This window comes from Pimephales promelas, chromosome 16, assembly GCF_988280905.1.
Source record: "Pimephales promelas chromosome 16, fPimPro1.hap1.1, whole genome shotgun sequence".
Lineage (NCBI taxonomy): Eukaryota > Metazoa > Chordata > Actinopteri > Cypriniformes > Leuciscidae > Pimephales > Pimephales promelas.
In genome coordinates this window covers 22,861,311-22,884,932 of record NC_142784.1, presented here as the reverse complement: position 1 = coordinate 22,884,932, position 23,622 = coordinate 22,861,311, and the positions used below count along the sequence as shown (strand labels likewise).

The 23,622-nt window shown below is 35.7% G+C and overlaps 3 protein-coding genes across 5 annotated transcripts; 1 reads left to right on the top strand and 2 right to left on the bottom strand.

Moving 5' to 3' along the window:
- Positions 1 to 309: 309 nt before the first annotated feature.
- Positions 310 to 9,659, bottom strand: abcg4b (ATP binding cassette subfamily G member 4b). Its single transcript, XM_039670381.2, has 14 exons — positions 8,491 to 9,659; positions 6,684 to 6,801; positions 6,382 to 6,514; positions 6,181 to 6,231; positions 5,943 to 6,088; positions 5,709 to 5,832; positions 5,503 to 5,617; positions 5,053 to 5,195; positions 4,775 to 4,873; positions 4,006 to 4,174; positions 3,758 to 3,858; positions 3,423 to 3,581; positions 1,832 to 1,950; positions 310 to 1,745 (listed from the first exon to the last, which is right to left on the bottom strand). Exons 1-14 carry the CDS (start codon positions 8,720 to 8,722, stop codon positions 1,520 to 1,522), a joined length of 1,935 nt encoding a protein of 644 aa, XP_039526315.1. The 5' UTR covers positions 8,723 to 9,659; the 3' UTR covers positions 310 to 1,519.
- A 4,423-nt stretch (positions 9,660 to 14,082) lies between these two features.
- Positions 14,083 to 18,912, bottom strand: hmbsb (hydroxymethylbilane synthase, b). 2 transcript variants are annotated; one of them, XM_039670491.2, is made up of 14 exons: positions 18,750 to 18,912; positions 18,153 to 18,206; positions 17,492 to 17,564; positions 17,335 to 17,384; positions 17,164 to 17,219; positions 16,923 to 17,000; positions 16,600 to 16,677; positions 15,923 to 15,998; positions 15,667 to 15,780; positions 15,314 to 15,352; positions 15,091 to 15,210; positions 14,674 to 14,727; positions 14,500 to 14,586; positions 14,083 to 14,404 (listed from the first exon to the last, which is right to left on the bottom strand). In XM_039670491.2, the coding sequence occupies exons 1-14, from the start codon at positions 18,771 to 18,773 to the stop codon at positions 14,225 to 14,227; spliced, it is 1,083 nt and encodes a 360-aa protein (XP_039526425.1). In that variant the 5' UTR covers positions 18,774 to 18,912; the 3' UTR covers positions 14,083 to 14,224. The 2 variants fall into 2 exon arrangements, with proteins under 2 accessions (XP_039526425.1, XP_039526424.1); XM_039670490.2 differs by lacking the exon at positions 18,750 to 18,912 and adding an exon at positions 18,285 to 18,422.
- Positions 18,913 to 19,050: 138 nt separating this feature from the next.
- LOC120478556 (uncharacterized) lies at positions 19,051 to 22,236 on the top strand. Of its 2 annotated transcripts, none has more exons than XM_039670484.2 (5): positions 19,051 to 19,325; positions 19,628 to 19,835; positions 19,927 to 20,030; positions 20,108 to 20,195; positions 20,724 to 22,236. In XM_039670484.2, exons 1-5 carry the CDS (start codon positions 19,143 to 19,145, stop codon positions 22,103 to 22,105), a joined length of 1,965 nt encoding a protein of 654 aa, XP_039526418.1. In that variant the 5' UTR covers positions 19,051 to 19,142; the 3' UTR covers positions 22,106 to 22,236. The 2 variants fall into 2 exon arrangements, with proteins under 2 accessions (XP_039526418.1, XP_039526419.1); XM_039670485.2 differs by having other exon boundaries at positions 19,249 to 19,325; positions 19,560 to 19,835.
- The last annotated feature ends 1,386 nt before the right edge of the window (positions 22,237 to 23,622 follow it).

Here is a 23,622-nt window from a genome sequence, read left to right as displayed (position 1 = left end):
ACCTTCAGTCATCTGGTTTAAATTAAAACCTTTTCAGACTTGTGCAATGATATGTAAACATCCTCACCTCAGGCTAAATACGTTCATGATGTGGTTTCTGAAACTGAAAATGCAAAAAAATAAATAAATACTTTTTTTAAAAATTCTAATTAGTGTTTGATAATAAAAAATGGTGTTTGTGTGAGCCTAAAATCCACAGGTAACGCAGTTTGAGAATTGCCAGTAAGTTCAGTAAATTATCATTTGCATGCATATTTAGATTTGGTATCACAATTTGAATTTTCATATTACACCAATTTTTTCAACACCTTGAACTACATCAATGTAACACTGAAAAACAGTCAATTATTTACTCCAGTTTTAAAGCCAAATCTGTAGGGTCTTTCATACCTTTTCATAGTTCCTAGAACTATTGGCGGAAGTACCCGGATTTTCGCAGGTACTAGAAATGATTTTAGTTCTTGGAACTCTTTTGGAGGAACTAATTTAGCTCCAACTAGGGTGTCTAAGTAGGAGCTAAATTTAAAGAGTAGCATCTAAACCAGCACTATAGGAACTATCCGTGATGTTAGTGTATGCTGATTGGCCGAACGCATGCGAAACACCAGCTCCCCCCATTTTTAAATAGGCTGTGTAAACACAAAGATTATAGCCTCTATATACTCCACAAACTAACTCTACGAACAACAGTGATAGATAGCCACTTAACCTTTACGTGGAGGACAAAATCAAACACAACTTTGAGGGGACCAAGCGAAACATGATGATGTATTTCTGCTCAGCTAACAACAATAATAATTTGTTACATTTTTATAGTGCTTTTCTGGGTACTCAAAGTGCTTTACATGGAAGAGGGAATCTCCTCAACCACAACCAATGTGCAGCATCCACCTGGATGATGTGACGGCAGCCATATTGCCGCAGAACGCCCACCACGCACCAGCTTACTGGTGGAGAGGAGGCAGAGATGAAGACAATTAGTATATGTTGATGAGATTAGGAGGCCATGATGGACAGAGGCCAAACAGCAAATTTTTAAACACTGGACATCAACCACACGGCATACGCTAATAACTTTCCATTACTGTCTACTTTCTATGTATAACACTCCTATCTACTATCAAATTAGACAGTACTGTTAGACAGATCGTAAGCTAATGAACACGGAGAATGCGAGCATTATTTGTTTACTGAGGCTCCGGCGTTCGGAGCGCCGTCAAAATAAACATCACTTCAGAGGTCTTACTGGAGGTGCGAATGCAGCAGGAAAACGTTCCTAGGGGAACTATTAGTTCTCAGGGAACCATCCTGGAAGTTAGGTTCTACTTCCTAGAACAATCCGGTGCGAAAGCCCCTAATGAAATGTGATTTATTTAATCCAAATGTAAAACAAAACTAGAACACCAAAATGATCAAGTAAATCGGACCTTCCTGAGCAGAGGATGACACCTTTGGAAATGAATTCTAAAAATACTATACTGTCCTGTGCTGGAGACCATGAAACGGCATGACTTGAATATTATCGCTCTGATTTTATTTTGTACCGAAGAACCAAGTAAGTGGCGAGTCGCAGGATAAGGAAGAAAATACCCAGTACAATGAAGTCCATGTAGAGCTTGGCATCTTCTACATCCAACAACTGCAGAACTTCTTCAGGTCTTTGGAACTTGCAAACCCTTCCTGGACATTCAAGATCAGTTCGGTTCATCCCATAAATGGACAAAATCACCCCCTCAAATCCATACCTATCATAAGCACAATCAAACAAACATGAAACTGTAATTTTTCATTGTGAAAGCAAACACATCTATTTAAGATATAAATAGCATACCGGACATAGGACACATAAGAACTCCACAGTAAGTATTCTGGAATGGTGTCAAAGTTCACAAAGAAGCCTGAGAAAAGTAGAACTGGAATGGCTGTAACTGGACCAACAAAAGTGGCAACCTGTGAAGAAGATACACAATAGAGTATGTTTAAAAAAAAGTCTATGCCAAGCCAAGACAAACTGAAAAGTTATACCATAACCAAAAGCAGGCATCCAGACTGAACACACAGCAAAAAAATTAAACATTTAATTTAACTCGTTTATTTGTATAGTGCTTAAAGCAGGTTTATAGAAAATGCTCTGTTCAATGTTACAATTTAAGAAGCAATCTGTTATCAGTCAGATGATTGTATCATAGAATTGGTAATGGTCATATGGCAGAGACATGTTATGTGCTTGTATTTGATAAACAAATAGTTTTTCTTACACCATGTCTACACTAACATGACAGTTGTCGCATCCCAATGCAACAGCTTGAGGCTTTTTAAACAGGACATGACAAAGTGACTGCTGCAAATCCATTTGTCTTCATGTAAGAAGTAGTGTGCACACTTCAAGTATGTCAGAAATAGAAAAGGGCATCAGTTTACCATCAGGAATTTGTCATGTCACGTTAAGCCGCATCCAGTGTAGACCGCGTCACTGATTATAAAGGATCGGTTTTTGTCACATTGTGCCATTTGCGTCTAGTATAGACACTGTTTTAGTGTCAAATCAAACAGGGCTAACCAATGACCAATTGATTTTTTTTTTTTTTTTGAAAATAAGAAAACACATTTTTTTTAGCATAAATATAATGTTTCTTTAATTGCATTTTTTAAAGGAGTAGTTCACTTTCTTTCTTCAGTCGAAAAGAAATTAAGGTTTTTGATGAAATCATTCCAGGATTTTCTCCATATTATGGACTTCATTGGGAACCAAATGGTTCAAGGTCCAAATGAGAGTTTCTGTACAGCTTCAAATGGCTTTAAATGACCCCAGATGATGAATAAGGGTCTAATTAAGTGAAACGATCGGTCATTTCAAAAATAAATAAAAAGGTTTAAGTTTTATAAGCACAAATGCTCGCCTTGCTCTGTTCTGTGATCAGCACTCGTGATTCGCGTTCAAACACGTCCATCAAAATGAACAAATCTGTTTTCAAGTCATGACTCGAAGGGTCCTAGATAAGACCCTTATTCATCGTCTGGTGTCGTTTAAAGCCCTTTGAAGCTGTACAGAAACTCTCATTTGGACCTTAAACCGTTTGGTTCCCAATGAAGTCCATTATATGGAGAAAATCCTGGAATGTTTTCATCAAAAACCTTAATTTGATGGCGTGTACGTACACAGGTGGTCATCACATGTGCACCAAAAAGGTTTAATCTTTGTACCTGCATTATTTTTCTCCAGAAGTTATGACCAATAACAATGTCTTCGTAAACTAGAGTTGGAGGCATCTCTTAAACTTTTATTCTCTTAATATAAAAGCTATGTTTTCACGGCTATCCTGACATGATTTTAAAGCACTGTCGTAATTGTTTTTGTCACAGTCTGGAGCCCTGAGAAATAAAAACATATAGTTAACAGTGATAGTAGCTGCAACATGTACCTGAAGGGATGTGGAGGCAGCACCGACCAGAAGCCCAAGAGACTGAGCTACTAAAGCTGTACAGATTGACAAAGCCAAAAACAGCAAGTAGCGAGTTGCCTCTGGAGGCTGTTCAGTCATCCAGTACACAATACTGCAGTACATCATAGGACAAATGACCTGAGAAAGAGTGGACAAACCCATGACAATATCAAATGTTGGTGTTTTAAGTGTCCGTGATTCCTTTTTAGTCCATTAGATAAAACTTTCAGCAGCACTGTCAAAACATGCTCGGCTTATGTCAGGCATAAAAGGAAGGGAGCCAGTAAGGCTTAGACAGGCAGACAGGCACCCACCTGGAATGGAATGTCAGCCATTGTCTTAGCCAGATAGTAAGCCTTCAGACTGTACCAATAGTTTAGATGTTCTCTCAGAAACACAGCCATCTCTAGAGGAACTGAAAACAGGGTAGAGAATCAGATAAAAAGAAAAAAACACTTTCACTTCCCCTGCTGAATGTAGGACATGAGTTTAGACCTAAAATTGTGGTGTAACTGTTGATAGTAAAACTGTGACATGGCTACATACATTTCTCCTAACTTACAGGTAAGAACCGTAGGCATCAGCGCTCCAAACATGATAAAGAGCATTGAGAAGAAGAGGAAACCGGTGTTGTTGAGGACTTTGCTGGCATCATTGCCAATATTGAGGTAAAGCAGGCCTATCAACACTCCAATCGAGATGTGTGACATTAGCCGCAGATGTGTCAAAACCTAGATCAGGAACCAAACGCCATTTTTAAACATTTCTGCAAAATGCAATAGCTACAAATTTCAAAACTGAGTTAAGATCAAAATTGGGTCTTTTTGGATTCCAATATCCCCCAAATATGATGATCCCCTTCCTACAATTTAAAGCTGCAATAAATGTCCATGTTTTAAGGCCTAAATACTTAGTGAGAAAAATACTATAAAACAATGAAGACACCATATATCAAAAAATTATATATAAATTACAATAGAACTATATATATATATATATATATATATATATATATATATATATATATATATATTCATTGTTTCTTCATTGTTTTACAGTATTTTTCTCACTTAGTATTTAGGTCTTAAAACCTAAATACTAAGTGAGAAAAATACTGTAAAACAATGAAGACACCATGTGTCAAAAAATTATATTAAAATTACAATAGAATAATATATATATATATATTATTTTTTATCTAGTTTGTAAGATGGGTTTGACATCAAGTTTAATAAAAAATCAAATATTTTTGTCACTTTCAGTGTTGGTATAGTTACTTTGAAAATAATGACTGACATACCAGATATCAACTAAATGAAACAACTTTGTACCTGGTCTCTGCATATTGTAATAAATGTTCTTTTAAATAGAATGCAGAACTGAGTCAGAGAGCTTGTAGCAAAGGTATGGCTCTCAATGTGTCCTGAATCCTGTAAAAGCAAGTGTAGGAAACATTAAGAAGACAGTATATATTTTTTATTTGATAGAGGCTTTCAAACACAGTTGATCAGTTTGTCTAGCATACATCCTGACCACAATATATGCAAGTAAGCATTACAGCTGCTATCTACCGGAAGCAATGAGTGATTATGAAACTAGCATCACTCACTTTCACACATTTTGCAGCGCATGGGGTTACGGTGGTTATGTCGATACAGTTGCACTTTTCCCCCAAAGCACACATGCCACCCTGAACAGCCTCAAACAACACTGGGTTCAAGTCACCATACTCTCCTGATGCTACCTCAATGACTACACATAAAACAGACAGAAGCACACATTTATTATTTATTTGGTGCTCAGGAAATATGTATTATTTATTATTAATGTTGAAAACGTAATAATGTACTGCTTACTATTTTATGTGGAAACCATGATCTTATAAATGGTTTTAGAAAGTTTACAGGAACAGAATTTATTTGAAATAGAAATGTCACTTTTTTTTGCTGTCACTTTTTATCAATTAAATGCATCCTTACTGAATGTACATACACACACATATGTATATTGTATAATATGTGAGTATGTAAGCATGGGTATTTACACATGGTCAACTCACTGAAATCTGCAGGATTGTGGTATGTTGGACAGTGAAGACCCAGTCCCTTCAAATAAGGGATGAGGTATGGGACACTTCCCTTGTATATGCACTGGCCTTGGCTTAAAATATACAGCTGTGAAAGAGACACAGAATAAAACAAATGATGACTGAAGGGATCTGAAGACGTTTCAGATTCCCAAAAAGATTTGCACATGCCTTTGTACCTTATCAAACATCTCGAAGAGTTTGGCACTGGGCTGATGTATAGTGCAAATGATGGTTCGCCCTCCTTGTGCCAGAGACTTCATTAAAGACACTACCTGGAAACAGGACGCACTATCCAAACCACTGAAATCAAAAAGCAACATTTAACAAACATACTGTATATAAAAAAATCCATGTCACAAGCATATAAATAATGCTATTTTATTTTTGTCTAAAGTCTGTAACATCATTACCTGGTGGGCTCATCAAAGAACATGACTGGGGGGTTGTTTACTAGCTCGAGGGCAATAGCTAACCTCTTACACTGGCCCCCAGAGAGAGAGACTGTACGAGTGTGGACACACTCATGTAGTCCCAGGGCTGTAAGAATTTCTTTTATCTACATGCCAACATAAACACATGGAAAGTAGGTGAAATCTCACAAGGGAAAATACTGGAGCAAGTTTGATTGAGGTGATGAGCTTCACCTACCAGCTCTTTTTTCACCTCTGTGTTTTCATTAAGCTTCAGGTTGACTGATACCTTAAAAACAGTGGAGAAATCATTCAGTTGAGTTGACATTTCTGCACATCATTCATGAAAATCATTCTGAAGTGATTGCAATATGAGCATTAGCATCAAACCAGCAGTAGGGGGACATCCTTTACCACATCATTCTCCCTGCAGACTCACCATCATTGCTTCTTGAACGGTCAAGTGGGGCACCAATTTGTCTTCCTGCATAATGTAACAGGACATTTTACGAAAGGTTCGGAGGTCTCGGAGCTTTCCATTTACCAGTATCTGTCCAGTCATCCCTTTTTCCCTTCAACACACAAGACAACCAGCCATGGGCATGTAAGCTTTCAAGATTTAATTTAATTTCAAATATATAAGTTATTTATTTTAAATGCATTCCAAAAAAATTTAAGAAAAAAATTTAAATGCATATTTTTTTCCCTCCAGCATTACTTTTGCACTCAATGTAACCTCACCTATACCCTGCCAGGATGTTCATCAAGGTGGACTTTCCAGACCCAGAGGGACCCATAATGCCTACGAGTTCCCGACTGCAGAACTTGCCTGATAGACACTTGAGCAAGGCCTTATAACCTGCAGGGGAAAAAATATATATGCTTGGCTTGGGATCATATGGTTGGTTCTCCTTTTGAACAAACGGTCAACTTGCAGTTAATCCCTTCAAATAAGAAGTATGGTTTAATCCATGAACCTCATGACTGTTCTACATATCTTACTGTACGCCAAAGCTAAGAAATGTGAGAAAGTGAGTGATAAAGGTTTTTGAGTCTGATTCTCTCATCACCTTTAAGTTCAGAGGCTAATTAAACCACTCAGACAACAGACAAGTCTGCTCATTGACCTTTCTATGAGTCCACCAAGATGGCTTTCACCCACCCACAGACCGAAAGGTCACATAAAAAGATTTACTCCCAGGATTGTCAAACCCCGACTTACAGTATTTCAAAGCAAGGCACTCTAATTAGCAGCCTATATAAACCAAAAAAAAACTCTCTCCACGGTCGAATCAAGGAAAGCCCTCTGACTTTATTCCCATACATGTCTGTTCACTGAATGTTTAGAAGTCATTTGATGCTGCCATATTATCATCATTTCATTGGTGAAGCTCTAGCTTTAGACGACAATGGAAACGTTGAGTGCAAATTACACTCACATGTATCACCTCTACAAATATATTTAATTCTGACTGTATTTCTTTATCATAATGCAGACATATTGTGAATGCTACATTCATCATGCATAAGAATAATCAGGAGAATTACCAAAGAACAAGCATTAGTATGATATCATAAATCAAATTCAGATTTAAAATGTTATTCTCCCTAGTGATGTCAGATGTGATGTCATCTAATTTAAACTACTTGTGGTGATGGCACAGCAAAAATAAAAGTCTTATTGGCCAATGAAGGCTGCAAAATAGTAGCATCTTCCACACTGGTATCTTTTCACCAATACATCGTAAAAGTAAAGAACCAACTCCTATCTTTGGGCCAGACTAGACAGTAAAAACAAGTGATCAGAATGAGATACAAGCATTCATGAAGTTATACCTGCAAATCGAAAGATCTAAATAGAAAAGCAAGGCCAAGATCAGTCTTGTTAATAGTTCTAATGTGATTTTAATCTCCTTTATATGCTAAACTGGTATGCAATTACTTACCGTATCCGCTTTGTGAACGAACAAAAGCTGCTATAAGAATGCATCTAGTCATGAATGTTTTAATATCCTATTTGACTTGCATATTTACACCTCGGAGTTATTGCAATGGTTATATGACTATTTTAGGGTTGAATGTTGGGCGTCTTGGCTTTAATACCATGTAAACAGAGCCTTTGTTTTCCCATTTATTGACAGACATTTCTCAAGTCCTCACATAAACAGATTCAGCATTCCTCAAAAATGAATAACAGTGAAATACAAACTCAGAATATTACGCAAACCTGCTATAATTTAATATGTTAAATAATATACAAACATACTTTATGTATTTAATCTTACTTTAATCTCATCAGTCTTTGCTGCAGACCTTCGATGATCCAATTCAACCATGCTAATAGGGAAAATTACTTCAGATAACCAGCACATTTGTTTGATTTTTTGTTTGTTTTTTGCTGAAGTAAGAAAGTTGATCTTTCTTCTCCTGCATTCTATTCTTCTGCAATCCAGAAAGGTTTATTTGAGCTATAGCCTCCACTGTACAGATGTGAACTTTCTTTGTGTATGTATGGTTACATTAATCAAAATGTGTATGCACTCCTGACCTTTTTTCTCCCACCACGGTCCTTCTCTGATGGTGTAGGAGAGGTCACTGAACACCAGGTCCACAGTATTGCGTTTGGGCAGGTGAGAGAAGCACTGTGCCTCTGTGATGTGGTTCTCCACCTTCTTCAGATGGGTTAGCAATGGAGCTTCCTGGGGCTGTGTTGCTCCATTACAAAGGCTGTCTTCCATTGTAATGCTAACCGTCCCAGGATCAGACGTCTTCTCGGACATTCCACAAGTCTAAAAGGGAGCAAAAATGCTTCAATGCTGTGACATGTCTAATAAAAATATATGGTTACATTTTTACATTTAATTTCACTGTGACTTCTAGTCAACAAAGTACTTGAGTCGTTATACTGTACATAACCATACATTCAAAATGAGAAATCTCCAAGGGGAGCATCTTCCTATAGTCTGCCCTTGAAATGCAAACCTTTTTACACTATCTGCTCATTCAGGAATCAGGAGAGGCCCCTACTCGGTTAAATTGATCTGATTTAGAATTTGGAGCTTTTGTAAAAGGCTCGGATTTGGTTTCTTCCAAGAGATTGCATTGTGCTGACACACTGAACTAACAGGCTAGATGTAAGTCCCTGGAGTTTGACAGCCAAAAGAAAGGGCGAAATCAGAGATAGATATCATTGGCTCAGTCCCACACAGAGCATTGGGTAGGAGGGGATCGCTTGAGCGTTCACATGAGACTTAGTAGATTGTGCCGTGAGGAGACAGCCTGTACAATGGAAATCTTGTTGGAATGTATTGCATACATTTGAAACATAATCAGAATTTTTCATAGACGTATGGTAACAAATTATTGCCACTGTGATTTTTTTTTACTCACTATTTGGTGGAATACTGTGCATGTTCGTTTACAAGTGCTAGATAACATACACATCCAGAACATTCAGATAATAAAACATAATTAGTTTGCATTCAGTAATTTTGTAAATATTTCTTTCTTATTACCAACCCTTTCAATTTTATGAAGAGATATTTTAGAAAAGGAAGTTGGGGGGTCTCTGAAAATTAAAAAAGGGGTCTCTGCATATACTTAGATACAAACTGGAAATAAAAACTGGAAATACAATTTTAAAATAAGACGGGATATGTTAAAAAGGAAACTAAAGTGTTAAACTAAAGCCCTAAAGTAATCGAAAACAGCATTCTATTGATATTTTCCTGTTGTTTTAAGGGTAATAAGATTGTTTTATTGGACAAATATATGAAGAGTTCAGATGCAAAGCCTCTAAATGCCATTTTAAATTTTCTTCTTTAATGATGATTTTTTATCAAACTTGTATATTTAAGTTCAGTAATTTCACTTAAATGGCAATGATAATTACCTATTGTTATTTAAGTGAAATTACAGAACTTAAATATACAAGTTTGATAAAAATCATCATTAAAGAAGAAAATTTCAAATGGCATTTAGAGGCTTTTGCATCTGAACTCTTCATATATATATATATATATATATATGAAGAGTTCAGATGCAAAATCCTTTAAGTGCCATTTGAATTTTTCTTCTAGAATGATAATTTTTTATCAAGCTTGTATATTTAATTTCAGTGAATTCACTTAAATTGCAATGATAATTACCTATTAATTGTTATTTAAATGAAATTACTGAAATTAAAAATATACAAGTTTGATAAAAAAAAATCATCATTAAAGAAGAAAATTTCAAATGGCATTTAGAGGCTTTTGCATCTGAACTCTTCATATATATATATATATATATACACTATTATTATTATTATTATTTTTAAGTAACAGGCCAGCATAGAGAGTTAAGAGATTTGGCTTTGTGGTCTCTATGCTGTGTATGTACACTAATCCACAAGAATTAGTAGTTTTTTCTCTAATGATACCATGCATATACCATGCATACCAGCCCTCTTAAAAGAGCATATCACAGCATAGTATAGTATTACGATTAAAATATGTGATTAAAAAAATGATTCCCTGAATAACATTTTAAGACATAGGCTATATTATTATTCAGACATAAGTTATGCTATTGTTCAAAAGTCAGTCCTAGATGATAAAGCCAGCAGGCCTATTGTAAAGTTATGCTCCTACTGAGAATTAACTGCAATGGCAATGTTTAAAAATTAACTTACCTGGGGTAGGCCAACACTTGAAAGGAAATATATTCGTTTAAGTCTTGAAATGCACTTCACTTTTTTCCTTTACAATAAGTACCAGAAATAGGTCCTGCCACTGGTAATCCCGTACAGAACTGAATGAAATGAAAAGCCGAGTCCTGACTGCTGAGGGAGTTTAGTTGGGGGTGTGATGCAAAACCTGAGATAGAGAGGCTGCTCACTGTTTAGCCATGGGTGGAGTATGAAATCCAGCTCCCCCTCTTTAGATGTAATATGGGTGTAATAGGTGTATCTATAAGGTCCAACCACACTATTCCTAACAGCCTAGAGGCATGCACTCCCGTGGGAATACCGCGGGTCCCACAGGACCCAAAGTAACAGAGTGCACAATAGGCCGCGCGGGCGGTAATGCACTCTTGTGTGTGCGGATTGTGGGAGAATGAAACACTTTGAGGGATGTACCAACCAAACAGAAATATCTATAAATACAACATCTAAACCAATAAATTGTTATTCGTCTGGTGCACAAAACCAACAATAACAACTAAAACAAAATAGAAACCATTTACAGGCCAGAGTTTCAATTTATAACATGTTTCTAGCGTTGAACAATCCAGCCAAGACATGTTGATCGCAATAACGGCCAATCAGATGCATTTAAGACAGACTCCCCTCACCGGTCATAACATACTTTTTGTTCAGTGCTGAATCCTGCATTCTGACAAATGTTCTGATAATAACAAACTGTAGATATTCTGAAAGATATCGTGCAGTCAGTTTCACTGATAATAACTGAGATTTGTGAGATCGAGGTGAACTGAGATGTCAGATTTTTAGGAATTATGAGCGGAATTATGATCAGTTTCAGTCATGCAAACCATGCACGCAGTATCTGCTTGCTTTTATGTTAAATTAGCAAGGGTTTGTAAATGTTAATGCTTTATAACAAACAATTTATCGGGAGAAAAATCCGTCCGCGCAGGTCTCTGGACGTACTCCCTACCCATAACTCTATCCCTCCTCAACCCATGAGGTCCAGAAAGGGGGAGCTGGACGTCATTCGGCTCTGTCTGCAGTGAGCACCAGGTGAGCAACATGTAGCATGTTACGTGCACTCATGGAAAACGACAAAAATAGGCAAAACAAGTCCTTGTCCAGGAATTCATTTGATACTAAACTGCAGTCTCAGAAAGCTCCGGATCATCAAATATGCATCACTGAAAGTGTTCTACTGTAGTGGAACTACTGGTCTTAAAGGCCCCGTTTACAGGAATCATATCTACTATGAGTTTGATTTGCTTCCATTAAAAGGCTGGAGAAAAAAAACCCTCAATGATATTGCTGTGCTGGGACCAATGTTCATAATGATATAAAAGGCTCTAATGTGTAGGCTGATTATTCATTTTTAAAGCCATCAAGTTAAATTTACAGAATTATATCAGATTGAAATAGGCTCTACTTTGTGAGGTTTCAAAATATGGTCCTTGCCTTTGAAAAACGTTTGTTGTATTTCTATAAAAGGAATAGAGTTCAGATCAGATCAAATAAAATTGCAAGGTAAAAACAGGATGGGACATTTTCTAATTAAAGCAACCCAAATTACAGGAAAATATAATCATGAATTTGCAGAGAAGATGATTAATAGTAATGCTCATTTTGGTGATAAATTAAGTGATTATCAGCAATATTTGAGGCCTACATAAATTGCTTTTACATGTTTATTTATTTATTTTTGATAATTAGAGTGTTATCGTTTAGGATTTCCTATTTAGTTTAAATGTATATACCTATATATATATATATATATATATACATATATTAATATACATAGTATAAAGGCTATATATTTATATCTATATACATATTTTACATCATCGTGAAAAACTGTCACATAAATATGTGCGTGAAGCAGGTATGAGATTATGGATTTCTGTGGACAGTGTGGTATGTACTTTCCTGTTAAGTGGACGCGATGGCAACATGCCACAGCTGGTTGCCAGAAGCCACGCGCTAATAAAACGAGTTCACCCTCGGATCAAGATCTGAACGAGTCTAAGCTTGACATCTGACAGGCAGTCTTTCAGTGTGTCAACTGGTACCTGGAATAGATATATGAAACATTACTCATGAAAAGTAGTCAAGATTTGAAGTGGATCAAAAACTTTAATCAAAGTTATAGATTTAGATTTAGTTATAGATAGTTATAGATTAAATTTTGAACCCATTCTTATCTTAGGACAACTTTGATTAACTTCTCTGCTTCCAATGTTGACTACTGTAAATAAAACTGATATCTCAAATCTATTTTTCTATTCTATGAGTTTAGAGCAGAGACATTTTTGAAAATATAATGAATTACTCCTTTATTTATACCGCAGCCATGACATGTCAAGTCTCGAGTAAAACCGTATTTTATATTTAAGAAGAAAAAGTAGTGACTGCATTTATATTGCTTAATTTATTTCGGACTAGCAAAAAAAAGTTAGTAAAACCAATCAACTCTGCTCTTAAAACCACCAAACTTTTGAAATATGCTGTTTCATATAAATGCCCCCTTTCAAAGTAATGGCAAACAATGATATCAAGTTATTCAGAGTTCAGTTTACCAGTACACCACCGACTAAATGGAAAAAACTAAGTGTATTTAATGGAATTCAACAGTTTCAGTACATTCTACAAATCTTGCATATGCTTACATTAAATCAATTTGGTATCACTTAAAGTAGCTCTAAACCATACAAAATGAAAATCAGTGTTTTAGAATATCACAGCAAATTAATACTGGCTTAGTTTCATCATACATCGTTCAATTGTAAGAACAAGATGATGTCCAGTAAATACATTTAGCCAAATAAATAAAACAACAATATATTTGAGAGGAATGAATGAAAAGGATGAGGCAGTGCATACAAACTTTACATCTCTATGAGACCTAGAGCTCATAGCCACATACACAAAGAAATGTTTAATTTCCAGGCACTGATGTTAGAAAGATCTGAAAAAAATTTAAAGGGTTCAATGACAACATTTAAGGCATAAAATATATGGGAATGAATGAAAACCTTTTTTTAAATAAAAATTTCACACTAAATATGATCAAAAACCAGCAGGCCCAGTTATACAAAATCATACTGTAGTGTTATATAAGTTATTATGATGTATCGCTTCACATGTGCACAGTCAGTAAAGATAAAATGTAGATGATACCTCAAGTAGCTTTTGGAAAAGTACATCCCAGAATAATTCACGTTTCAAAATAAGCACGTGTTTAGATAAAACACACACCATCAAAGGCATGATTGTGTATTCATGGCTTAATATGAGAGAAAATGATCTCTCTGTAATGCAGATGTTTGTCTTCAGTGAATAAGTACTTTTGGCATTATTATTCTGCATCATCCAAGTCTGTTTAAAGCAGTAATGCAAATCGATCTTCGCTAAAAATCCTGTAAATACAACTCAAAGTAACTTTTTTCCGTGAAAAATGAACTAATATTTTAATTAGGCACACTATATAGGTAATCTATATTATGGGATGACACTTAAATAGTTGTAGACCTTTAAAAAAATACTTCTGGAAAAGGGGGTGGTTGGTCTTCAGCTATGAATACAGACTATTTTGTACCTATCGTGCATCATTAAGCTGTCTGGCTACAGTCAGTATCTCTTTGGCCCCTTTGCTGAGCAGCAGATTTCCAAGGTCAACTCCTAACTTCACTGCGGCATCCTGGGCTGCTCCTGACACCTTTAAAGCAGTGATACCCACACGCTGGACCTTCTCATCAACCTTCTCCTGTTCCTCAGTCTGGGAATAATGAGGTTACAAGCAAACGGATCAGTGTAAAATTCAAAACAGTCAGAGTATCGGAAATGATATCTGTATTTTAGTGGATTAACAACCTGATTGTCTGAGCTGATGCTTGTCTGCATTGTCTCCTTCAGACTGTCTGAACCATCAAGACTGAATACTGCTCCGGTCATGTAGATCTGTAAAATGAGCACAGATCTGTCATTCAGCTGAGAGACATTTTTTAGTTGAGTATAAAGTCAAATCAGAATGTAGTTTCTCACTACCTGTGAATTCTTAACTTCAGTGTAAACAGCGACTGGAACACTGCACCCACCTTCCTATAAAAAAAGAAGTTTAAGGTACATGCACAAAGTTCTTAGAAATGTATTCTTTGTATTTGTAGTGGTTTTAAAAAACTTTTATACAATTTTCCAGAAAATTCATATGGTGAAAATTCATATGTCATATGGTGTAACTATCAATAAAAGGTAATGGTGACACTTTACAATAAGCTTCATTAGTTGTGACATGAGCAATGCATTTGTTACAGTATTTATTGATGAGTATAAGATAGATACTTCTTTCAAAAACATAAAATAATCTTACTGACCCCAAACTTTTGAATTACAGTGCATTTATTTATTAATTATTAATTCATGTAAACAGGTGTGAAGGGTTTTACAGTGCAGCAGGATGCCTACCAGGTGTTTGAGGAACGCTCTCTCCGCGATGCAGCTCAACACAGTGTCCGTGTCATTTAATACTGACACCATTTCCAGGATGTCCTGGTCTCGAGCTCTCACCTCAACTGCCAGAGCGCCCTTCAACAAGACATTAAGAGCAGTCTGTAAGGATCAGTCCGATAGACATACACTCACCGCTGTGCAGGAGATTTGCTCAATGGGGACACTGAATGTTACTCACCTGTCCAACGGCATACATGCAGTCCTCAGGCCCAAGGATCTGAAACAGGATGATACAAAATATATCAGTATGCATTATAGGCTAATCAATGATGTTCTTTTGAACTTTTTATAAACATTCACATACATACATATATATATATATATATATATATATATATATTAAGCAGCACTGTTTTCAACATTGATTTTAATTAAAACCAAATCTTGAGCAGCAAATCAGCATATTAAATGATTTCTGAAGGATCATGTGACACTGAAGACTGCTGTAATGATGCTGAAAATTCAAAGGAATTTAGTTGACCTGAGATAAGACATTGCAGTTTATTGTAGGTTAAAGGAGGATAGAGGCACCTGGCCAATGCGGTTCTCCCAGCCCATTCTTCGAAGACCAGCTGCTGCTAAGACGATGGCAGAAAACTCATTGTTTTCATCCAGCTTCTTGAGACGGGTATTGAGATTACCTCTCTGAAACATAACTGTTAAGACATAACCTCACACAAAACATCAAGACCTTGATAACACACTAAATTCATAATTTACTTGTTTTTTGCATCTACAGAAAAAGTGAGAGAAAATCAAATGATGGATGCATCACACTGAAAGATACAATGTCTTTAAACTCCAGGTGGGGAAATCTTTTCTTCAGTTGTGCAGCCCGACGAAGAGAACTGGTACCTATAACACTTCAAATATAAAATGTAAATGTATGTATTTTTCAAGAAAACATGTATCCTATATATATATAAGTATATAGACGATTAAACTGTTTGGAGTCTGTAAAATGTATTATTATTATTTTTAAGTCTCTTATGCTGCATTTGTTTGATAAAAAAAAATACAGTACAAACAGTAATATTGTGAAATATTATTACATAATTAAAAAAATGTTTTCAATCTTAATAAATTTTAAAAAATGTAAATTATTCCTTTGAATTTTCAGCATCATTACAGCAGTCTTCAGTGTCACATGATCCTTCAGAAATCATTCAACATGCTGTTTTGCTGCTCAAGATTTGTTTTTTATTAATATCAATGTTGAAAACAGTGCTGCTTAATATTTGTGTGGAAACTATTCTGTATATATACGTATATATTTATTTATAAATATAGTTCAAAAGAACATTAATTTATTTGAAGTACAAATCTTTTAAAACATTATGTCTTTACTGTCACTTTTGATCAATTTAATGAATAAAGTATTAATAAAGTATTATCATTAATGATTAATGTTAATTTATTATACATTTAAAAAATATAATTCTGTGTACAGGCCACCGCTTTTACCTCTTGTTGATGAGAGCATCGAGACGTTTGCCTTTATTTTTGGGGTGCAAGACAACAGCATCATGGGGGTTTTCTCGTCTTTAAAGAGAGAGAAATGTCAAATCACAATGTTGGCTTCATAATTAAAAGGATTTGCAATCAGAAATACACTGCACATTAGTATTTCCATACTCTTTAACAATAATTGATGAATATTTAGGCTGATGTTTGTGTACTGTGTAACATGACATGTCAGCAACTTTGTTTTAAGATAAAAGACTCTTCAGATGTGGAGGAACATTTAAGCACTTCAGAAAATAGAGACACTATTGTGATTTCCTTACTTCAGCACGGCTCCTATAGTGAAGCCCACAGGAAGAACAGTAGGCAAGTCTTTCAAAGAGTGCACAACCAGGTCTACCCTATAGAGACACAAGTATTACAACAGCATTATTCATACTGAAACATATTCATCAACAATGTAGCAACACAAACCTCTGAACATCAAATGCACCAACAGACCAAAGACCAAATCTGCTGTGTACTGCAAGAGTGATATAAAGAAGCAAAGACGCATGGACTCACTCATTTTTTTCCAAAGCATTCTCCAATTCCTTTGTGAAGAGACTCTTTTCACCTATCTTTGACACAGAATTTGAACAATAATTAATTTCTCCAAAAACTTTATATACATTTACTGTTACTTTTATAAAACTAATTAATTATGACAGCAATGGGATTTAGATTAGGACTTACTTTGGATAGAGCCGTGTCCAGTATTTTATCTCCAGTTGTTGACATAGCCACTAAAATAAAATAAAAAATATGAAGTGGAAATATGTTTAAGCAGAGTGAATATTTACTTTCGTCATACTTGGTACAATGTTTTGGATATTACACAATAATCTCCTACCTATTTCAAAATGAACATCAGGGTGTAACCCCTTGAGTTTCTCTACAACACTGTCAGTCTGAATCCGAGCCAGCTGAAAGATATACAAGCAACAAAAAGGTTCAATAATATTCCATATGCCCTCTATTTGACCAGTTTCTTAACAAAAACTAAGCAATCTTATATCCTCCGTGACAAAGACAGAAAGCTTATCAAACACATCACCACCACTGACACACCCAAACAAACTTACAAACCTAAATTTTTTTATACTAAGAATCGATGAAGCAAAATCTGTATAGTTACAATATGAAACCCTTTTACATTGCTACTTTAAAATAAATGGATGATTCCAGTGACAAGCAGTTATACAAATTGTGAAACATGCACATTCAAATACATATTTAAATGTATTAAATGGTTAGATATTCATATGATATTAGATATAACAATATTTTAGATTATCTATTTTGTGTGTGCTCTACCATGCAAACGTTTGGGATCAGGCGTCAGTAAAGACATTTCTAATGTTACAAAATATTTATATTTCAAATAAATGCTGTGCTTTTGAACTTTCAATTCAATAAAAAATCTTGACAAAAAAATGTATTACTGTTTCACAAATATATCGAGTAACACAGCTGTTTTCAACATTGATGATAATCAATAAGCATACAATTACCTGGCTTTTTCTGGTGCCAACACGGATCACCCTGCTGACTCTGCCATCACCGTCCTGTAAAAGAATATTTCACACAAAAGTTAGTACCAATACAAACAGCACAGAATAACATTCATTTATTCATGTTCTGACCCTAATGAATTTATAAGGTCCATCTGCCATAGTTGTAGTGAGTTGCTGGAGTCTTCAGATACTTTGAGTATGAGAAAGCAATGTATAGTGAACATGAAGCAAGATAGACCGAAACAAGAGACACTAACGTTATGTTACGCCCCAGGGTCCTGGCTTCAGTAGATAAGACAATAATGCCTATTCATTGTGTCAGTTAAACACGGGGGAGGGAGTAACGTCAAAGGACCGAGATGTCATTTTTGACATATTATTACACTAAAACTTTTTTGAGTTAATATGGTTCAGGTGTAATTTCCCATACTTACTAGCCCTAAAACAAAATAACCTTAGCCATTATGTCATAATCGCATAATGTGCACTAATTAATTACTTATAATACCAATTAATAAATATGGTTAAAGTAGAGGAGTCAATGAATTGAATGGTTAACGTTAGATGGTCAATAGTGAATGAATGAAAACATACCTGGAGATTTGTCTTTCCCGACATTTTCTAAGATGATCCAAGCGAATCAGTGCTGATCTCGTCGAAACTGTAGTAATTTCTCATTCATGATTTTGAAAACGAAAATATTAAAGTAGGACAAATGTCATTCGCAACTGTTACAGGTTGAATATGGCTTCCGTAAAGTGCGTAAATTTGAATTTCAAAATAAAAGTCCATTCGCATGGACCTGTCACAGCCTCACAGCCAGCTGCGATCGCGCATTTCAAAATAAACACTTTTGAAAACTTTTATTTTGAATATGTAGTCCTTAGAACGGAAGTTAAGAACACAGTAAACGCAGAATCGTTTGTGTTGTCTCATTTTCCCAATCACTTTATACATACAAATTAGCAATTATATTGCAATTTTTGTATGAGTACAATGGTGGAGAATGAATTATTTCGCAAACAAACTTTGTCTATAATGACACTGTTGTCAGAAACAGCTCGAGACGAAATTCAGAAAGTTTTTGACTGTGAATTTCGCCCATCCCAAAATGAAATTGATTGTGACCGAGATCCAATATTGGAAATGAATGAGAAACAACGCAGATTGGTACGTTTAGTTTCTGTTCTGCAGATATTCTGTGTCCTATTCAAATTTTATTAAGGGATTTTATTTGTCAGCTGTGATCCATCAGACACTCCGTTCTTGAAGTGTCTCGTCTATATTGTATTTTATTTCTAGGTTAAGTAACATATGATTATTCAAATATTTTTCTATGTTTAACACTATAATAAGTTAGTGTATTTCATTATTTCAAAGAAATGTTCTGTTCCATCTTGCTAGTTCCAAAACTGAACATAAGGCATGTGAAGATGCCCAGAAAAACAACCAGTAGTTAATATCTGTTGCAGGCAAAGCTCACAGCTGTGATGGAGACCTTTACCAACGTGGCTGTTCAAAAAATATGCAAAGTCTTCAATTATTGCTTTGCTCTTAAGCCAACTCAGCTGAAGGGCTCTAAAAGTTACCATGATGATATAGTAAATGTGAAAGAGATGGCGAAGGAGCATCTGAACAAACCAGAAAGAAAAAACAATCCAACTGTCAAAAATGTGCCTGGTGAGACATCCTGCATTTTAATTTAATGTAATTTGTTAAGAATATTTAATACACTACAATTTTAACAAGTAATGTCTCACCCTTCTCTCAGATTCTGCAGCTGTAGCTCCACCAGTGTCGACGGAGAGACCGAATATACTCATCGTGTTACCTGAAGAAAATGTACAACCACAAGATTCGGTTAAAGCCCAGCAGGTCAGTTCAATGTTGAAATGATGTTACTTTGATTTGTTTGCCAAAATGCTTGCAACAGCATTTTCTTTTTCTTTCAGTGTGCAGAGGAGGGACACGTTTCTGAATTTTCTCCTGAGTCGTCAAGAGATGGAAAAGAGACGCCAATGCAAACATTTTTTATAGAATGTACGTTCTACACAGCTTTCTTATTCATGTGAAATAACAAGCTAAGAAATGAAGAAATTGAGTGATTATTAATTAAACGATTTATGATGGTATTTATGGTTTATTTTCACATTAAATTAAAATACTAGACTCTGTTGTTTTCAAACTTCTTCAGGCAGTGGACCATGTCAACATTACAAAATACAATATCTGTATTTTAAATTTGGTATTTTTTAAATTCTGTACCGCTTGACACAAGTACAATATTAGATTTGTTTTCTTATTTCTATGTTACTTTTAGCTAATGAATCGAAATGAGACAACTGTTCAACTGTTCTATTTGGGTACATTTTAAAATGTAATTTAGTCTTGTGATGCAGACTCCAGTCTTCAACGTCACATCATCCTCTAGAAATCATTGTAATATGCTGATTTGCTTTGAAAAATAAGAAAGATTTCTTATTTTTTATCAATGTCGAAATACACGCATACAAATACATACCTGTAGTAGTAACTTGTAGTAATTGAAACCCTGTTAATGTTTTGCAGTTGAATACAGTTCCATTGCCTCTGTTGAAGACCAGCAACCTGAAGTAAGCCCGCAGGCAGAGCAAATCAGTACAAAGTCCGAAAAGACAATATCATTTGACTGTAATGAATGCGGGAAGAAGTTAAAATCCTTGAAAAGGTTAGAGAAACACCTACTGCATCACAATTCAGGCGGTAAGAAAGGGGTCTGTAAGACATGTGGGAAAACCTTTGCCAATGTTAAGATGCACGAACGTGTCCACCTGGAAGTGAAGCCGTTTCTATGTTCCATGTGTGGACACAGCTTCACCGTAAAGGGGAGTTTACTGACACACCAGAGGATCCATACAGGTGAAAAACCATACAGCTGTGAGACATGTGGGAAGCTCTTTATAAACCAAGGAAACCTCAACAAACATCTGACTGTTCATTTAAATGAGAAACTGTGGAAATGCAGCGTCTGTGACAAGTCATTCAAAAGAAAAAGCGAATTGAAATTTCACCAGATTGTGCACACAGGGGAGAAACCCCATACATGTCACATATGCGGGAAGAAGTTTGGCCACATTACAAACCTTAGAAGGCATCTCCCTGTGCACAGCGGTGTGAAACGGCATGCGTGTGAAATCTGTTCCAAGCAGTTTTATTCGAGCAAATCTCTGAAAAGGCACATGGCAGAGCACGGAGCTCCGAAGCCATTCATGTGTGAAATATGTGGAAAGAGCTTTGTATTTAACTTTGCTTTAAAGAGGCACTTACTCACACATAGTAAGAAATCTGGAGAAAATCTAGATGGTGGCAAATCTAAAGGTGGGAAGATCACTTTCCCTTGTGATGTATGCGGAAAATGCTACAGTTCTACCTTTATCCTCAGAATGCACAAGAGAATCCACTCGGAAAAGGATCCGTACATGTGTAAAGTCTGCGGTAAAAGCTACAGCTGCTTGCATTCGCTAAAGGAACACAAGAAAATTCATTCAGGGGTGACGCCGTTCAAGTGTGGTGTGTGTGATAAGACTTTTATTCGGAAAATTGGTTTGAAAATGCACGAGATTGTTCATACCAAAGCTAAACCCTACAAATGTTCTGTTTGTGGGAGCAAATTTGGAGTTCCTTACAGTCTCAGACTGCATATGCGCATTCATTCCGGGGAAAAGCCACACAAGTGCGAAACTTGTGGAATGTGCTTTCGCTTATCTGGAAGCTTAATCCGACACAAGCGTGTCCACACAGGCGAGAGGCCGTTCAGCTGTGAGGTCTGTGGGAAAAGGTTTGTACAAATTAGTCATATGAGGGCACACATGCAAATCCACACTGGTGTGAAACCCTTCACGTGCCAGAAATGCGGGAAGAAATACGCATACCGTAGAAATTACAATGACCACAAATGTATACCTGGGTGAAAAGGAAATTTGTTTTGAGATGAATTGCAGTGTTATAGTTAGTTTCTTTCAGTCAAATGTTTGGAAATGTCATGAAGGTTCACTATCTGTTAAAGACAACAATATGTACAATAGCACGGTGTATTTGTTTTACCTTTATTTTCTTTCTTGGAAGAAATTCTGGATAAGTATCAATCAATTTTTCATACATTCAATAGAGATAGAAAATAGTTCTACATTGCGAATTCCTCATTACAGTGTACTATATGGCCAAGAATAAAATTTTTTTTGGGAATGCAATGTTTTTTTTATTATTTTGTTTTATGTACATTTATGGTAGGCATGGTTTAAACTAACAACCATTCTGTGGTTAAAGGATTAGGTCACTTCAAAATTAAAAATTTAAATAGTAATATAACATAATTTTTTTTTTTTTCGTTCATACTGCAGAGAAGACGTTCAATTTTAAGGTCTGTGGGGACTGGTTTCGAGAACCCGACCATGTTAAAGAACAGAACATATCTAAATTCATACTGGAGTGAAACCCTACACATGCCAGAAGTGTAGGAAGAATCATGTATATCGTAGACATTTTAATGATCACAAATGCAAACCTGTATGAAAAAGATGTGGTGGAAATATTGTAACATTAGGCAAATGTTTCCATTGTGAAAACATTAAATTAAAACATGCTGAACAATCTGTTGTAAATTTTATGTTACATTTTCAATTATATGCATCTTTATCAAGTGATTTTATACATAATATCAGGGTACATTCAAAAAGTAATAATAATTATGTAAATGTTGGCATATGAAAAACCTGGAAAATTTAAATTGAGGAAATTGGGTGCTCCAACTTCCAAGTCTGTGAAAGTCCTTGAGAATAATCAAATCTTAAATGCTAATAAAACATTTTATGTTTCATAAATTAATCTAAATGTTTCAAGTAAGCTCTGATATTAATGATTTCATCACTGGTCTTTGTGGTGATTAGGTGTGTTTTATATGTCTATCCGCTAGATGGCAGTAAAACCAAACATACAGTTAACAGATACCCTATGGTAAATAGAAGAAGAAACTCTAGGAAGTGGCACAAAGAGCTAATCACATGTTCGTGGAATATTCTAAAGAATAAAGAGGCTACACGCCAGTTCCAACATTTATTTGTTTGGAGTGTTTAATCAATAAACACCACATGGTACCAGGAGTGAACTGTCCTGTGATACAACAGAGATGGATTCTATCAAACCACCGGAATCTCTGAAACTCACCGGGAGTGTTGATAGCAGCTGGCGGACTTTCAAGCAGCAATTCGCGCTATACATCCAAGCTGTTGGTCTCAGTGATGAGTCGGATTCACGGAAAATAGCGTTGCTCTTGACAGTTGCTGGACCTCAGGCGATTGAAGTATACAATACTTTTACGTTTGCCGTCGCTGCGGACAGAGAAAAATATGACGAGGTCATAAAGAAGTTTGACGAGCACTGCTCACCCAAAAAAAATGAAACCTATGAAAGGTATGTGTTTCGCACACGC

What these genes read in the sequence shown, in the direction of transcription:
- abcg4b (XM_039670381.2), bottom strand. Translation starts at nt 8,722, where the DNA reads ATGTCCGAGAAGACGTCTGATCCTGGGACGGTTAGCATTACAATGGAA. An exon ending in CAGAGGTGAAAAAAGAGCTG is followed by an intron (nt 6,089 to 6,180) that starts GTAGGTGAAGCT and finishes GTTGGCATGTAG; the next exon opens with ATAAAAGAAATTCTTACAGC. An exon ending in CCACAATCCTGCAGATTTCA is followed by an intron (nt 5,196 to 5,502) that starts GTGAGTTGACCA and finishes TTTTATGTGTAG; the next exon opens with TCATTGAGGTAGCATCAGGA.
- hmbsb (XM_039670490.2), bottom strand. Translation starts at nt 18,314, where the DNA reads ATGGCAGATGGACCTTATAAATTCATTAGG. An exon ending in TTGGCACCAGAAAAAGCCAG is followed by an intron (nt 17,565 to 18,152) that starts GTAATTGTATGC and finishes TATATCTTTCAG; the next exon opens with CTGGCTCGGATTCAGACTGA. An exon ending in ACTATAGGAGCCGTGCTGAA is followed by an intron (nt 16,678 to 16,922) that starts GTAAGGAAATCA and finishes CTCTCTTTAAAG; the next exon opens with ACGAGAAAACCCCCATGATG.
- LOC120478556 (XM_039670484.2), top strand. Translation starts at nt 19,143, where the DNA reads ATGAGTACAATGGTGGAGAATGAATTATTTCGCAAACAAACTTTGTCT. An exon ending in ATTCGGTTAAAGCCCAGCAG is followed by an intron (nt 20,031 to 20,107) that starts GTCAGTTCAATG and finishes TTTTTCTTTCAG; the next exon opens with TGTGCAGAGGAGGGACACGT. An exon ending in GCAAACATTTTTTATAGAAT is followed by an intron (nt 20,196 to 20,723) that starts GTACGTTCTACA and finishes AATGTTTTGCAG; the next exon opens with TTGAATACAGTTCCATTGCC.